At 30.2% G+C, this 15,824-nt stretch overlaps 2 protein-coding genes across 2 annotated transcripts in view; one reads left to right on the top strand and one right to left on the bottom strand.

Annotated features, from left to right (window-relative positions):
- Window positions 6,833-11,200, top strand: LOC109355971 (DCN1-like protein 4). The gene is made up of 10 exons (XM_019599275.1): window positions 6,833-7,085; window positions 7,920-8,004; window positions 8,992-9,066; window positions 9,165-9,201; window positions 9,333-9,416; window positions 9,544-9,604; window positions 9,715-9,821; window positions 9,894-9,959; window positions 10,271-10,414; window positions 10,891-11,200. Exons 1-9 carry the CDS (start codon window positions 7,022-7,024, stop codon window positions 10,364-10,366), a joined length of 675 nt encoding a protein of 224 aa, XP_019454820.1. The 5' UTR covers window positions 6,833-7,021; the 3' UTR covers window positions 10,367-10,414; window positions 10,891-11,200.
- LOC109355871 (deSI-like protein At4g17486) overlaps window positions 13,856-15,824 on the bottom strand; it is a 2,898-nt gene continuing 929 nt past the window's right edge. The window contains exons 2-4 of the mRNA XM_019599129.1: window positions 14,886-15,173; window positions 14,191-14,500; window positions 13,856-14,018 (exon numbers count right to left, since the gene is read on the bottom strand). Of these exons, the coding sequence (XP_019454674.1) occupies window positions 14,241-14,500; window positions 14,886-15,173 (548 nt within the window). The 3' untranslated portion in view covers window positions 13,856-14,018; window positions 14,191-14,240. The remainder of the gene's footprint in view (window positions 14,019-14,190; window positions 14,501-14,885; window positions 15,174-15,824) is intronic.

The following is a 15,824-nucleotide window of genomic DNA, read 5'->3' as shown; positions in this document are numbered from 1 at the left end:
GAATTACCCATCACAAGTATGTCATCAAAATATATGAGAAAATAAGTAAGAACACCTTCATTTGAGTAAAAAATAGGGAGGCATCACTAAGACTCATGTGAAACCCATACTACAGGATGTGATTTTTCATGGCATCATGCCAAGTACGTGGTGCCTGTCAGAGGCCACATTTAACCTTATGAAGCTTGCAAACATAATAAGTATATTGAGGATCGACAAAGCCTGGTGGTTATTGCATATAAACAACCTCTGATAACGTGTCTATGAAGAAGGTATTATTCATGCCAAATTGATAAAGTGACCAAGAATTCTCCTATGCAAGAATTAATATGATTTTTATAGTTGGTGGCTTGATAACAGGAGTAAAAGTTTCTTTGAAATCAATCCCAGGAGTTTGTGTGAAGTCTTTCGCAACCAATCGTGCTTTGTAGCGAGATACACTACCATGAGGATTGTGTTTTACCCAAAAAAGCCACTTACACTTGACCACATATCGATTTTTAGGGGCTGGTTCTAAATGTCTGGTGCCATTACGGATGAGGGCACCAAAATTCTCCATACATAGATGTATTCTAAATGCAAGCATGAATCACATGAGCAGATTGTATATGCAAGCATGCATGACGTCGATTTTGATGAAAACAAGGATTGGAGACAAAGTTGAAAACAACAAAAGGTTGAAGACAAACTTAAAGACATCAACAAATGAACAAAGTCAAAGTCAAGGCTCAAGTTCACTCAAACTCAAACATTCAAGAATATCTAGAGGCTAAATGTTTTTAGATTATGTTAGGTCTTAAGATGTTTGATGGAGTAGAATCTAGACTAATGGAAGTCTCACAACACCTAAAATTGGTCATAACTACAATGACACTTACATGCATACATACATGATTTATATGCACACACGTAAATACACGATCACATGATTTTGATACATTAAACAAAGTTTTAAGCATACATCATACTTTTATAAATCAACTAGGAATTTCATATCACATAAAATAAGCTTTTTCATTAAACCCTTAATCGATTAAGGTTTAGTTAATTGATTAAACTATGCAAAATTGGGTACCCATTAATCGATTAAGTTAAGGGTTAATTGATTAATGGTAGTTACAATTTCTGAAATCTTAATTTGTAAACATTCGTTAATCGATTAAGAGACTATTAATCGATTAAATATACCATAAAATAAAATTGTATTTATACTAACTTTTCTCATTTGCATCTCATAACACATATCACGAATTTCAGAGGGCTTATACACTTTCATATCCAAAGATAGATTTTCCTAAGCGTTTCTGAAAAAAGAGAGATAAAGGAGAAAATAGAAAACTTCATGAATCTTTAGAGAATATTTCAAGAATTGCATTGTCAATTATTGTACAAAGAAACCTTGCGTCTCACATTTTATATTATGATTTTGTGAGACTTGTAGCAAGGTTCTTAAATTATGGAAGAGTGTATATTCAACACATTGAGGTGTAATAACTGATTTTGTATACAATTAGACTTTGGTATCAACATTTCTCTTAGGTGTGTGGTATCATCATGTGGAAGAGAAAAAATTTGGAAAAATCCTGGTTAGAAGTGGCTAGGTGCCATTAGAAGCTAAGTTCACTATACAAGAGTCTTGGTAGGAGAAGTTAGAAGTGGTTGGGCTGTTCATTAGAAGTGGTGATGAGACATTAGAAGTGATGAGGGGCCATTAGAAGTGGATGAAGACAAAACATTAGAAGCTTGAAGTCCAAGATTGTCTTGGTGGAAGTGTATTTATATAACATTGATTTCCATAGTGAAAAAATCTCTCAAGATCAGGAGAGGAGACCTAGATGTAGCTTGCACATGGACAAGCAAACGAACCAAGATAAAAGTCATCGTTTCATTCTTATTATCTCTTAACTGCATATAATGTTCTGTGTATTAATGACATATTATCATCTGTAAGACTGTATACAAGGTTCGTTGAATCTTGGTGATTAAAGAAAACTATTTTTCAAGAAACAAGAACTTGTTAATCGATTAAGTTATTGTTTAATCAATTATATGCAGAAGCAGTTAGTCGATTAAAGTACTAGTGAATTGATTAAACAGTAAGGAAAATTGTAGAATCATTTTATTAAATCAAATAATGGTAATCATGTAGCAAATCAACTATTCACCCAATGGAGTATAGTGTCTTTCTGTACCAACTTTACATTATTAAAATATTTTTCATAGCATAAATACAAACAAATTTATGGTGGGTAAAAATATTTTATTTACCTTATGTATTGTTATGTTTTTAATTTAAATACAATGTCATATGTAATTTTAAAAATATGATAGACCCATAAGATTGTTTTTTATATTGCATATTTTTGTGTAATTTTTTTATATTGGGTGGCCTATAAGCTCACTTTACACATATTTAAGGTTGACATAGCATTGTATCATGTCCTATTTATAAATGAGTATGCACATGCTCATTATAGTTTAAGATGATATTGCATAAAAATAGATAGGATGACCTAAATTGTCAAATCAGATTGAGAAGTTACTTCAATTTTTTTTCCTTTAACAATATTTTGAAAATTAAGACTTATCGATAGTGTGAAAGTGCGAGGAAAGTTTTATTGACACATATAAGCAAAAATATTTATTAAAAAAAAGGGAAAAGGAAAAATTATAAACCAAAGAAATAAATTTCCTAATTTTTTTTATGATTTTGGATTACCATCAAAACTAAACAAATAATTTATTTTGAGAACTAAAACATTTTTTGAATTTGTTGAAAACTAAAAAGCAACAAGACAGACTTTATTTTATTGTGATAGAAGAATGAAATTGTTTTGAAAAATTGTAAATTTGACAAATATTAAAAAGATAAAAAATGAAATTAATGTTTTATTTTGTTATAGAAAAAAATTGAAACCTTAAAATAAGATAAAAACTAAAATGACACTTTATTTTATTAAAAGACTAAATTAAAACATAAAAATAAGATAATCACCAAAACAATACTTGAACCAATAGATTATTTAGTGTATGTAATTTTCATACACCATATGTATTTACATAAAGTTATTTGCCAATTATAAGCTCAAAACTATTACAATATAAATAATACTTTCTATCAATAAATATTAATTAGATAGTTAACATGTTAGTCATTAATTCATTAATTAATTGTTTATATGTTTAAGATTATCTAATCCTAAATAATTGTAATATGTATGGAAATTGGATGAGATACCAACAATATAAAAACTTTATATTCACAAAACATAACCATTGAACTCTAAATTTATGGGAAAACTAATGTTTTCCATAGTTTATCAACAAATTAGTAATTGTGCCCTAGATAATTATCCTCTAATATTATCTCAACCCGTATTCTGTAGCATGTAACAATACAGTATAAGAGATTATTTTTCTCATACTATTTTCTTAATATAGAAAAAAAATGTATGTATTTACAATGCATGAGTTCTATATATTGTTAGTATATCATCTATCGTTCACATTTAATTCAAATGAATGATGAATAATGTAATGATTGTATATAAATCTTTAATAGTGTATAGAGATGGCAATGGTTACCCCGGATCTGTGAGTACCTGCAAAAAACACCCACAATAGGTCAGGTTTGAGTCCGTGTTTTTGGACCTGTGGGTAATTAAGACCCGAGATTTTAAGATCAACTGTTGGATGGGTCTAGGTCTGAACAATGAGATACTCAGACCCACGGGTACCTGGACATATATATATATATATATATATATATATATTTTGTTAATCCATAATGTTATACTCTCAATTCATAAATATGATTGGTAGATTGTTAAATAGTGATATTATATTGTTAAGTAATAATGTGATATTATGTTGTTAATTGATAATAAGGATCACATGTTCCAAAAAATTCATGTTTTCATGTCCTTAACCAATCACATTCCACCAAGTAATAAAAATCAAATTATTTTCAGTTTTTATTTTTTCTTAATTAGTTGACATTTTTTAATTGGATTGAGACACAATGGGACACCAAATGTTGGATAGGTGATCTTCATTCATTAATTGATATGTATAATTCAATGTTTTGTTGAATTGAACAATTCTTACTAAATCAATTTTACATCGTAAAGTTGAAATAATCAATTTAAAATATGTTTAAAACTTTAAATATGTTTTATAATTTTTTCTCATATTGATTACCTAAGTAACATATAAGATTGTAGGAAACAAACATACAATTACATAAATTATTCACAATTATTTCTATTGTTTTTTGAGCTACTCGTAGATCGCTAGGTATCTAAGGACCTGTGGGTAGCAGACCAAGCAGGTATCAGCACGAGTCTGGGATAGACCTGAGTTCAAAATTGAAGCAATGAGACGGGTCCAAGTATTACATTACGCGGACGCATCGAGACCCATTGCCATTCTTAACTGTGTATAATGTATATCATTCTTAATGGTTTATAAAAATAATGATTAAGATTAATTGAATTAGAAAATCTATATAATTAATGGCTGTTGAATCCTTAAGATTGATAGTAATTGAATAAATATTTTGGGACAGGATAACACTTTTAATAGAATAATTATCTTCTAAACTATAAGAGCATATAAAAGTAAATATCCAATTTATATGATATATCTAAGAATAAAATAGATTTATGTTGCAGATAAAAAAAAATAGATTTATTTCATTGGAAAATTTGTGTTCAATGGATTCAGACACTCCAATATAATGTTTATTAACTAAGTGCTTGAATGATGAACATAAACAATATGTTCATCTTAGAATGCATACAACTAGAATTAGGGATGACAAAATGGGCTTGGCCAAACAGGCCAGTCCATTCGGATAGGTGTTTTTAGCGGGTCGGGCTGAGAGTTTTAGCCCAAAAGCTCATATTTAACCCGTTTTGGAAGCCCATTTTTAGACGGGCCATGGAGGACCGGGCTGGCCCGGCGAGCCAACATTAAGATTAAAGTTCATTTGTCTATCATGTTGCTCATTGCAATTAAGATTAAACTTTCACAATTTTAACTTATGTTTGAATTCTTAAGCATGTAATTCTTCTTTCTCTTTGTAAAATGAACATTTAATATCTCATTATGTACTTATCTATTATCTTCACTCTTATCCAATTATTGTACTTGTTATCAGATAAAGGTGGAGTTTCACTGACAATTAGGGGTGTTTGAATCAAATTTAAACATTTAATTAATTGAAATGGAAAATTGGAAACTCAAACAGAACTACTGACTTTGATTCCTTTTGGAAAATTAATTGAATTCGACTAGGTTTCAATTTATATTTTTAATGTAGTCGAATTCAAATTAAATTGAGTAATATATATACTTTATTGTGATTGATTTATAATATAATAGTTTTGATTCTTATACACTTTTTAAAACTTAGGAGTTATAAGCTCTATGGTGATTTATTGTTTAGAATTTACAAGTTTTGTACTAATGCAACATGTTATTATGAGATTGTGTATTTTATTTGTGATTTTTTGTTTTAAAAGACGTTTATAAATTGTTTGAATTATTTAATTTTGTCTAAAAAATTTAATATGTGTTTTAAAAATAAAATAAAAAACGGGCCAGCTTTGCCAAATATGGGTTAGGCTGACATTTTTGAGCCCTTTTAACAATAAGGCTCGGGTCGAGCCAGCCCATATTCTAACGGGCCAAAGACGAACTAGGCTGGGCCGGGCTAGCCCGTATTGTCACCCCTATCTAGAATGTATCTCCACTTATTATTTTCTGTATGAGTTTTTAGCTTTAATATTAATATGATTGTATAAATATATGAGTGGACAATTATGAGAAAAAGTTGTATATAATGATAGTGTAAGAAACTTTTATATTGTCATTGTATCATTGATTGTTAATATTTAATCATCAGTGACTTTAAATAAAATTAATATAAATAAATGATGGATGATGCACCCAGTGTATATTAATTTATACACTGTCAATAATATAAATATTACACTTTTGATGTATTTAAGATTTAATGACAATTTACGTGTAATATGTAAGGGTGAGTGTGGGTTGAGGTAGGACGAGTTAAGGCTTATCCCTTAGTCAACCCTAAATGTTGATTGTGTCATCTTTTTGAACTCGGACTCTGCCTTAGATCTGAAGCTAATCCGACCCTAAATATTGACCAGGTCAGCCTCTAAACCCGAACTCGATCCTAGACCCAATTAAATATTATGTATACTCACTTTAGATAAAGTTTCTGAATATTATTTATTATTATGAATATGTAATTTGACATATAAAATGATATATATATATTATTAATAATGTATTATGATGAAAAATTTAGAAAACCAATGATATTTCGACAAATGTGTCATTACTCTGTACACATTTGATTAAAGACACATACAAACATGATGGATGAATGACCATGAGACGAGTCATTCTCAATTCCTACTTGACCCTAAATATTGACTGAGTCTAATTTTTGAACCCGAACTCAGCCCAAGACTCAATGAGACATGACCATATTCAGGTCCGATCATGATCAGTCCGTATTAGATAACTCTGGTAGAGTCGAGTCCTGCTCACCCCTAGTAATATGCTAATAATATAAAAGATGAGTATACTATCTATGCAATGTCAGTATAAGAATTTATCTACCGTCTATTCATATTATTTTATTCATTCAATTATCAATGATAATACAACATAAATAATAAAAAGTATAATAACAACATAAAAAATTCATACATCATGTATTACCTAGAAAGATAATTATGTATTGAGTGGATAGATATTAAATATAGATCCATATGTATGTATTATAAGGCAAAGCCAATTGAGTTATCAAGTACACGTCATCATCATCACCAACCTCTTTCATTGCAATTCTTCTCAATTCTCTCTTTCTCTACAATTCAAGTTGGCGCGTTATTCTGCTTCGGAGTTTCGAGCGACGTCGTTTCTTCGCTCGATTACTCTTTTCATCACAACAATCCTTTTTCTCCCTTTCGATTTCTTATTCAAGATGCGACGTTCTTCTAATCCATCCAAAAAAACGGGTCAATCCAATTCCGATCTCTACCGTTCTGGTATTCGATTTTTTAATTACTTTTTTTTGTTAATTTATGTTAAATTTTATTGATTTTGGTTGTAGTCATGATTGTTGTTTAATTTATTGGTTGAATTTTTTATTTTTTTAGATTTAATTGTGGTTTTTTTGTTTAATTATGTTATGTTCATGTTGAAGTTGAGTTTTTTGTTGTTGTTAGGATTAGTGAAGTGTGAACTTGTCTTGTTGGGTTTTGAATTTTCAGTGAAAAGATTATATTTTTGCAGAATTTTGCTTTTATAATTATGTGGGCATGGGAGATTGAAATGTTTTTTCTTTTCTTAAAACTCTTGAAAGAAGAATTTGTTGGCAGTTCTATGTTCCTCAATTCCTTGCTTTTAAGATGAAATCTAACATAATTTACTTATTACTATCATGATTATCTCATGTCAAAAACAAAAATCACTTCATTTTTTATGACAAAACTTAGTAAGAGGGTGGCCCAATGCACGAGGCTCTCACGAGTTTGGGGAAGGTTAGATATACGCAGTCTTATCCTTGATGCTCTGCAAGCGGAGAGGTTATTTATAGGATTTGAACCTTTGACCTCATGATCACTAAAAAACAACCTTACCGTTCCGCCTAATTCACCTTCTTTATGACAAAATTGAGTGAAAACTCAAAATGGTTCAACAAAACACCAGTAGTGCTTTTTATGTTCACCTTTTGCTTAACTTATACTGTAAATTTGTTAATTATGGTGGGAAATTTGAGTGAGTAATTAGTCAAACATAATCTGGTTAGTATCTAGCAAGCACTATTTCAGTGAGCATTAAGTATTCAATGTTCTAATCATATAAACATAAATTTTCAGCCTCAAGCAAAGCAAGCTCAAAGGAATCAGAACGTATCGATAGTCTATTTTATTCCTATGCCAATGGCTCTACTGGGTTGATTGAGTAAGTTTATATCACCCTAGAATGTTTTGTTATTTTCTTAATTCAAACTTCGGACATGAATATTTGTGCGAAGAACATTCAATGAATCATTATTAAAGTTTGTTTCTAGCTCATATACTATAGCTAGGTGAGTTTTGTAAATAGTGCCCTTCAGGTATGATAGAGATACATGCATGAAAAAATGCCAATAGGGCCGTAATCCTGTTATACTGAAGAGTGCTTTTAGGCAGCATTTGGTGCTTGCACCTGAAAATATCGTAGAACCTGATCATAGGATGTTAACAGGATAAGGCATAATAGTTTAAATAAGTTGATAAGCTCGTAACTATTAGGCACCTGGTGTTCATACCTTTACAGGCAACCTGATAGTAATACATAATCTGCTATGACTATATACCCTTCAGCTTCTCTACCATCTCCTTCGGTACCTCATCCAATTCCTTGCAGTAACATTCTGAGCCTGTACCTAATTCACCCCTCACTTCCCACAGTTTCAGTCCCTTTCACATTACTTCTTCACCTCACTTACCGTCCCCACATAATGAAAGAGTTGGATAGGGTTATGTTGATGGACAGCCATGTATGGTTATGGTGATGAATTAGTTCTTCTCCGTCACGTATATCATGTTCCTTTCAACGACAATGGGCAGACACCTGGCTTGGACTAGCATGTAACTGAAGTGCACCGGTGGTGGTAGAAAGATAAGGCAATTACAGTACAAAGTACTCCAGATTGGTCTAACCCCACAAGAAAGATACGGTTCATTGACACTAGATGATTAAGACATTAATCATGCATGTAATCCAAAAACAAAATAAACTAAAATATTAAATGAAGAGTGTGTTCATAAATCCTTTCAGAAAGGGATTCTTGTTGTATAAGTAACTGTTTTATGCACATACTAGGAAAATGGGTACATGAGTCATGAACACCTGTTTACGATTTGAAAGTGGGTTTAATTATCTTTTAATAAACTCTGGATGCAGCCCAGAAGGCATTGAAACACTTTGTGCTGATATTGAGGTGGATCATACTGACGTGAGAATCTTGATGCTTGCATGGTAAGTTGCAGTGTTAAATTTAATTGTCCTTGAATACCATTTTGTTATATCTTTGTCATAAGTTTGTGTTTGAAGTTGATCAAGATTAAATGTGACAGGAAAATGAAATCTGAGGAGCAAGGATATTTTACCTTGGTAAGAGACAATTCTTCATGTGTATAACACATATAGGGAAATAGTTGTCTTTTATGTTTGCTTTACAACAATGTAGTTTCTGTACTTGTTTCCTCCTTATACTAAAATCACTTAACCGTAAATATTTATAGGATGAGTGGAGGAGAGGGTTGAAAGCACTAAGGGTTGATACAGTAAGCAAACTGAAGAAGGCACTTCCAGACTTAGAAAAGGAGGTAGTATTATTTAAGTGATACTTTTTTGATAAGCCATGGACAAATTAACTTATGGCAAATGTTACTTATTGTTCGTTGAAATGTTTTATAAGTTGCTAACTTCTTTATTTTGATATCTAATGTCAAGGTCCAGAGGCCAACGAATTTTGCAGATTTCTATTCTTTTGCTTTCCAGTATTGTTTAACAGGTAAGCTTAAGATATGATTTTGTGTAGATTAGAATAAACCGTTTTTTGATTTCCAATAAGTTTTTATACCATTGACCATATTCTTATATCAAACTTTCTAATTTCTTCAGAGGAGAAACAAAAAAGCATTGATATAGAGAGCATCTGTGAATTACTTACTCTTGTTTTGGGTTCAACATTTCCATCCCAAGTTAACTTATTTGTGGAATATTTGAAGGTGAGTCTTGTATTTTACATATTGTTTTAGTTCTTACTATTGATTCTCACTTTTTATTATTATTTATGGCAGTCTCAAAATGATTACAAGGTCATAAACATGGATCAATGGATGGGATTTTTCAGGTTTTGCAATGAGGTAGCCTCTTTTTTCTGCAACTTCTAGAATGTTTTTGTTATCATTATCAAGAGGGAGATATTTCAACTTAGATTGTTCTTCTCAACTATACCATTTTGTATTTTTTTCAACCATCTTTTCTTGGATCCATATCTTCTTTAATTGTTTAACTTTGATACACTGCTAGTTTTAGAAATTTTACACCAACAACCAATTATGTGTGTGTGGCTTATGAGTTAGTCAATGAAATAGTAAACATTCTTAATGATATGGTAAATATTAAATCCCTTTCTTTCAATCTAACCAAGTTGCAACTTCTTATAACTTCACAGATTACTTTTCCAACCCTTAATGATTATGATCCAGAACTTGCATGGCCCTTGATCCTGGACAATTTTGTCGAATGGATTCGAGAAAAGCAAATATGATCTGGTATCCTTCAGCCCCATGATTCTCTGCTATAACTGCAATCATTGGTATGTAAATTTTGCAAACTTCAGTAGTTTTATATACATATGTATATATATGTGTGTGTCTAGTAGTTCTGTTTTGTTGATGAGAAAAATACTAAACCAAAAACATTTGCTATTATGTATTTATGAAACATTGTTTTAACCATTTTATGCATTATTTCCAGGGACAATTTGGTTTAAGAAAACATTTTCTGTTTTCATTGATAATTAGAAGCATGTCACATTTTTTTCTTTTCTTTTATCAAACATTTGTACATGAAACAATGAAAACAATTTTATGATTTGGACAAGAAACAGTGAGAACAACATTTCTTTTATTTCCATTATTTTGTGTACAAATATTTAAAAATAAGAAACAATGAAAAGATGACATATTTGTAATCAAGTATGAAATATTATTTTAAAAACAAAAAAAAAAGACTTATTTTTATGGTTTTTCATATATGCATTCTAAGGTTTGCTGATTAATTTGTTGGCAGCACTCCATGGTGTAAGAGAAAGTGTGGGACTACTGAATCAGATTGAGATGCCCAAACAAGTTCAAAGTTCTTATGTTAGCCATATTTGTTATTTTGGGCATTCTGAACATAAACCATTGTTTACTTCTATTTAAATTTTACATTTTATACTATAGATATGCAGCAGTTGAGGTTAGATACAACTTTATACTTTGTGAATTATTTATCCAACACCAAAACCATCTATCCTATTTATATAATTCAATATAGCTTTTATTGAACTAAATTCAGTGGCACTATTTCTATATACAAAGTCCTTATATTTGAATATCAAGTTATGAACATCTTATTTGATATTGTATACATTTATCTCTTTTCTTCTATTTACTTTTTATACATGTGTTTAAAAAACAATAGAGGAGCATATGTTTGTCATACCATTGTTATCAACAAATGTTTTTCACAAAACATTATGATAGTAAATTATTTTGTCGTTCGATTTATGTAGTTGATCTTACCTTGTGGGATAAAGACTTGATTATTGTTGTTATTTGACAATACCCTGATTAATTAGAATAACATATAACTATAACTTATAAGTCAATAGCTTTTAAATCAGTTACACCAGCAACTAGAGCAAAAGTACTTTTTCAAACACTTTTCAGTCATCTATTTTATTAGTCCTAGACTTTCACTTTCTAGCTTTGCAACTTTCAATTAATTTTCTAGTGTGTTAAATAAATTTAGTTCTATTTTTAATTGATACTTTTTACACTAGTTCTGTGGGGACCACTTTCTTTCAATCTTTTACTTTATTTCTACCATGCAACAAATTAAATTCCTATAGCTTTATGTTATATTTAATAGAGAGATAGAGATTCCCTTGAAATCATGATTTTTATACAGTTTTCATGAGGTATTTATACAAATATGGATATTGTTTAATATTCTATCTCTCTAAGTTATTTATGAAAGTGATATTTGTTCTAAAGTTGTATATTCACTTAAGACTCCTTTGACAAATAGGACAAGATTGTTAGGATAAGATATTATTTTATTATTGATACAATTTAGACTATTATATTGACTTTATTCCATCATGTTCACCTAGTATATTTTCTATTTTCCGAGAGTCAACTAGCTTAGAAATGAATATAATAAGATAATATATTATTTTACATCATATCCTCACAATAAACACTAAAATCACCATACTACCAACATTGCCATCACTACATCTATACCATTGTTATAAGATGTGCACCGAACACTAAATATAAGATTTTTCTCTATTTTATCTTATAATCTGACATGGTTTTATTTCTTGCCAGAAATGAGTGAGTCACCAAGGAAGATACAAAATCCAGTAATAAAACGATGGTTAATAAGATCACCAACCTAATCAGAATTAAGGAACAATAGAGAGTCGACTGAGAAATGATGAATATCATAAAAAAGTATCAATTACATATGAGATGATGTGAAAAATGGAAATATAATGATTTGTCTAAGGTGTGGACATGAAATGACTTACTAGGTAGACAACATATGGGAGCTCAAGTCGAATAAGGTATAAAAGAAGCATCACAATACCGTGACTTGTTTAAGGAAGAAAGAGTGCATGGTCATAACAACATGACACAATCTTAGAAATGTGATGATGCTTTCTTTCAATAATTGTTTTATTGGTATGTCCTCCAACAAGGAAACTTAAGTGATAACATGTTGAACAAGGAAATTGAGTAGCTTAGAACCATAGTTGCAAAATTATAATTGATATTGTTAATTTTTTATTTATATAATATTAATCGATCATAATTTGTAAAAGAAATATTATAATTCAAGTTAAGCTATTAGAGACTGAATTCATAATTTGGTGATTATTTGATACACTAGATACATTCTATATACATATTAAAAATATTTAACTTAACAAAATATCAAGTACAACATCTATTGGATGTCCATCTATGATTATAGTATTCATGCAACATGAATTATTTTCAAATTTATTTATCTTTATTTTTCTAACCACCAGATTCTTTACTATTATTCAACACTGCGTTATAGATCCAACTAAATGGGAGTAAAATATTGGGCTTATACAGTTATAATATAATAAATCTTTTAGGTAAGAGGGTCTATAACATAGAGGTACATAGAGAATAAAACATTTACAATACATTAAAATCTTAATTTTAATTAAAATTTAGTCTTAAATAATTATTTTGTATAGCATCGAAAAACAAAAATACACTTATCTCCAAATATGATATGTTAGATATATTTCTATACGAATTTTCTCCAATAACACAAAAGTATAATACAAGTATTTCTAAGTTATTGGTTACTTTAGCTAATTTATCTTTTGTTTCCTTAGACATTATTGATCTCGTTATTAGGCATGCTTATGTTAAGAAAAGGGCAATAAAATAAAATAATTAAACTGTGTGTTGCTACTTAGCTACATTGTACCAATTATTGGTGGTTGATAAGTCAAAAGTAGTTGCTCCAACATCTAGTTTTGTTGAATATAATAATAGTGGCCTAATGAGGAAAAAGTGTAAAGAAGGTCCAAGCATAAAAAAATGTTACCCTAAAAAGAAAATGAACTACATGACAATGACAACTGCATTATGATTTATGATAGAGTGTTGGGATGAGTGTATTTAATTTATTCTCTAATCGGCATAACTCTAAGTTAAAATTGAATTATGTTTGAGTCGAATTTGATTTAGTTTAGATATATTTATTTTTAATAGAATTACTTACCTAAATAAAACTCGACTCAACATTTCTTATTCTCTTTACATATATTGAATATTTTCAATTAACCTTCCTTGTTAATGGATCTTTCTTATTTTTGTGATTATTTTTAGATTAATTATTTTGTGTTTAAAATGAATTATGTTCTAAAATTTAAATATTACCAAATATAAATATACTTTTCTATGAGAAAAAAAATAACTGAAAGTAAAAGGGTGTCTAAAATATTAACATCATATTTTCTTTCCAAAGCAATAATACAATTAATGCAGTGCAAGTTCTTGGATACCTTGATATCTTTATAAGGCCAGTGGATGAAAAGAATGAAGAATAACAAAATAGAAAAAATCAAATTTGTTGCTTTTCTTGATTAAAAGCAACAACTGTAATTTGGAGAGCTCACACGAGTTATTTCACTGCATATACCATTAGCCTCTGAACGGTTGAAAAGTTATATTAAAATTAAAAAATTAATAATTAATTGTTTTTCTGACCAATCGCAACCAATGACACATGCAGTGATACAAATTATGAGAGAGCAGAGCAGATGTGAACCCGTAATTTGGACAAACCAAAACAAAATTAGAAATTTCAGATTTTGGTGATCAAGATGAAGACTCGATAATCAATGGCGAAGGTGGAGGAAGAGGACGCCTGGTTCTACTTCTTCCTCGGCGTAGCACGCCCGAGGAAGAAGTGGGGGAAGAAGTTGAAGAGGAAGTTGAATTTGAAGCAGTAACCTTGTTGGAGTTACTAGTTAATGTTTGTTTGTCTTCTTCATATTGCATTTGTTTGTCTTCTAGTCTGTGATGTATAACTTTAGTTGAGTTCAATGTCACAGGAAGAACACAATTGAACAAAAACCCTGCAACAAATTCAACCAAGTAAACTAAAATCAATGTCACATTCAAAACTTTATCATACATTCAACAACCATGATGCCGTGTGATTCCGAAGCAGAAAGACAGATACGACACGATTAAAAGATATGCATACATATATCAAATACATGTACGACAACCATTTTGAAATATCGATGCCACATTGCGGTCTCATGTTAATTTCATTACAATTGCTATTGCCTACAACATTCATAGCTAAGTAAATTAAAGATATTATAGACCCAAAATGTGTTAGCTACACTTTACTGCATGTACAATAATTTGATCAATGATACAGAACAACATATTTCCAATTTCATAATGAAAAATCAAAATCTAAGGTGAAGAAGCGGAAGGGAAAATAATTACCGATTCGGGCGAGGCGATTAACCCAGTTAGGGATAGGATTTCCGGTGAGCTTAACACAAGCAGCATTGCAGAAATGGTTGCAGTTTTTTGTGATCAAATTATAAGCATTCCCTCTATACTCATTGGCAAGTTCTTCCATCACACCCTTCACTTCAACAGGTTCCATATCTGTCTTTCCAATCATTATGGCCTTCCGGAATCTGAACCCTTGACATCTCTTTGGTTCCCCTTCAAATATCCCTGTCGATGGGTAGTCGTGCGCCCCGAATGCGTACTCAACACCATGTACTGAAAATCGAAATCGAAATTTTTACGAAAAATAGAAAAAGACCAGATATCCAAATCATAGTTACATTGCTTGCAGTATTGATTCCAATATGTGGTACCCGATTCTATGTGTTTCGTCATTTCTGCATTGTTGTCTTTTATAAGGAAGTCGATACACACGTGTCGGGTTAATGATAGAGCTATTATCGAAATTTGTCTAAAAAATTGCACTCCCAATTTAGAATGAGAAATGGAAAATCATGTAAAATTAATAGCAGGCCGTTTGATTCAGATTACTTTTTAGGAAAAAAATGGTTGCTCAAAAATAGCACTCCCATGAATCGAAACTCTGACACTTGACCTATGATACTTAGGTATCCCATAAGACCTTAAACCACTAAACAAGTTGTTGGGATGAAGAAAGAAAGGTGTTTGACAAAAGATAGGTTGTTCTCTACAGCTGATGTTTTTGGGTAAAAGCACTGCACTTTTTTAAATGGATCTATATACGAAAAAAATGTATGCAATGACAATAACAGTTGTTTTTTAATTTTTCATATATGATTAATATATCATCTATCATTCATTTTTAAATCATTTTCCAAGTGAATGGTATATAATGTCTGTATGAATATATATATATATATTATATATATATATATATATATATAT

Source organism: Lupinus angustifolius, chromosome LG09 (assembly GCF_001865875.1).
Source record: "Lupinus angustifolius cultivar Tanjil chromosome LG09, LupAngTanjil_v1.0, whole genome shotgun sequence".
Taxonomy (NCBI): Eukaryota; Viridiplantae; Streptophyta; class Magnoliopsida; order Fabales; family Fabaceae; genus Lupinus; species Lupinus angustifolius.
The sequence above is the reverse complement of the archived record's forward strand: the minus strand, read 5'-3'. Positions and strand labels throughout refer to the sequence as shown.

Bases quoted from the DNA above. Each gene is read 5' to 3' on its own strand.
- LOC109355971 (XM_019599275.1), top strand. From the start codon at position 7,022: ATGCGACGTTCTTCTAATCCATCCAAAAAAACGGGTCAATCCAATTCC. The intron at 7,086-7,919 runs GTATTCGATTTT...ATAAATTTTCAG, and splicing joins TTCCGATCTCTACCGTTCTG to CCTCAAGCAAAGCAAGCTCA. The intron at 9,822-9,893 runs GTGAGTCTTGTA...TATTTATGGCAG, and splicing joins TATTTGTGGAATATTTGAAG to TCTCAAAATGATTACAAGGT.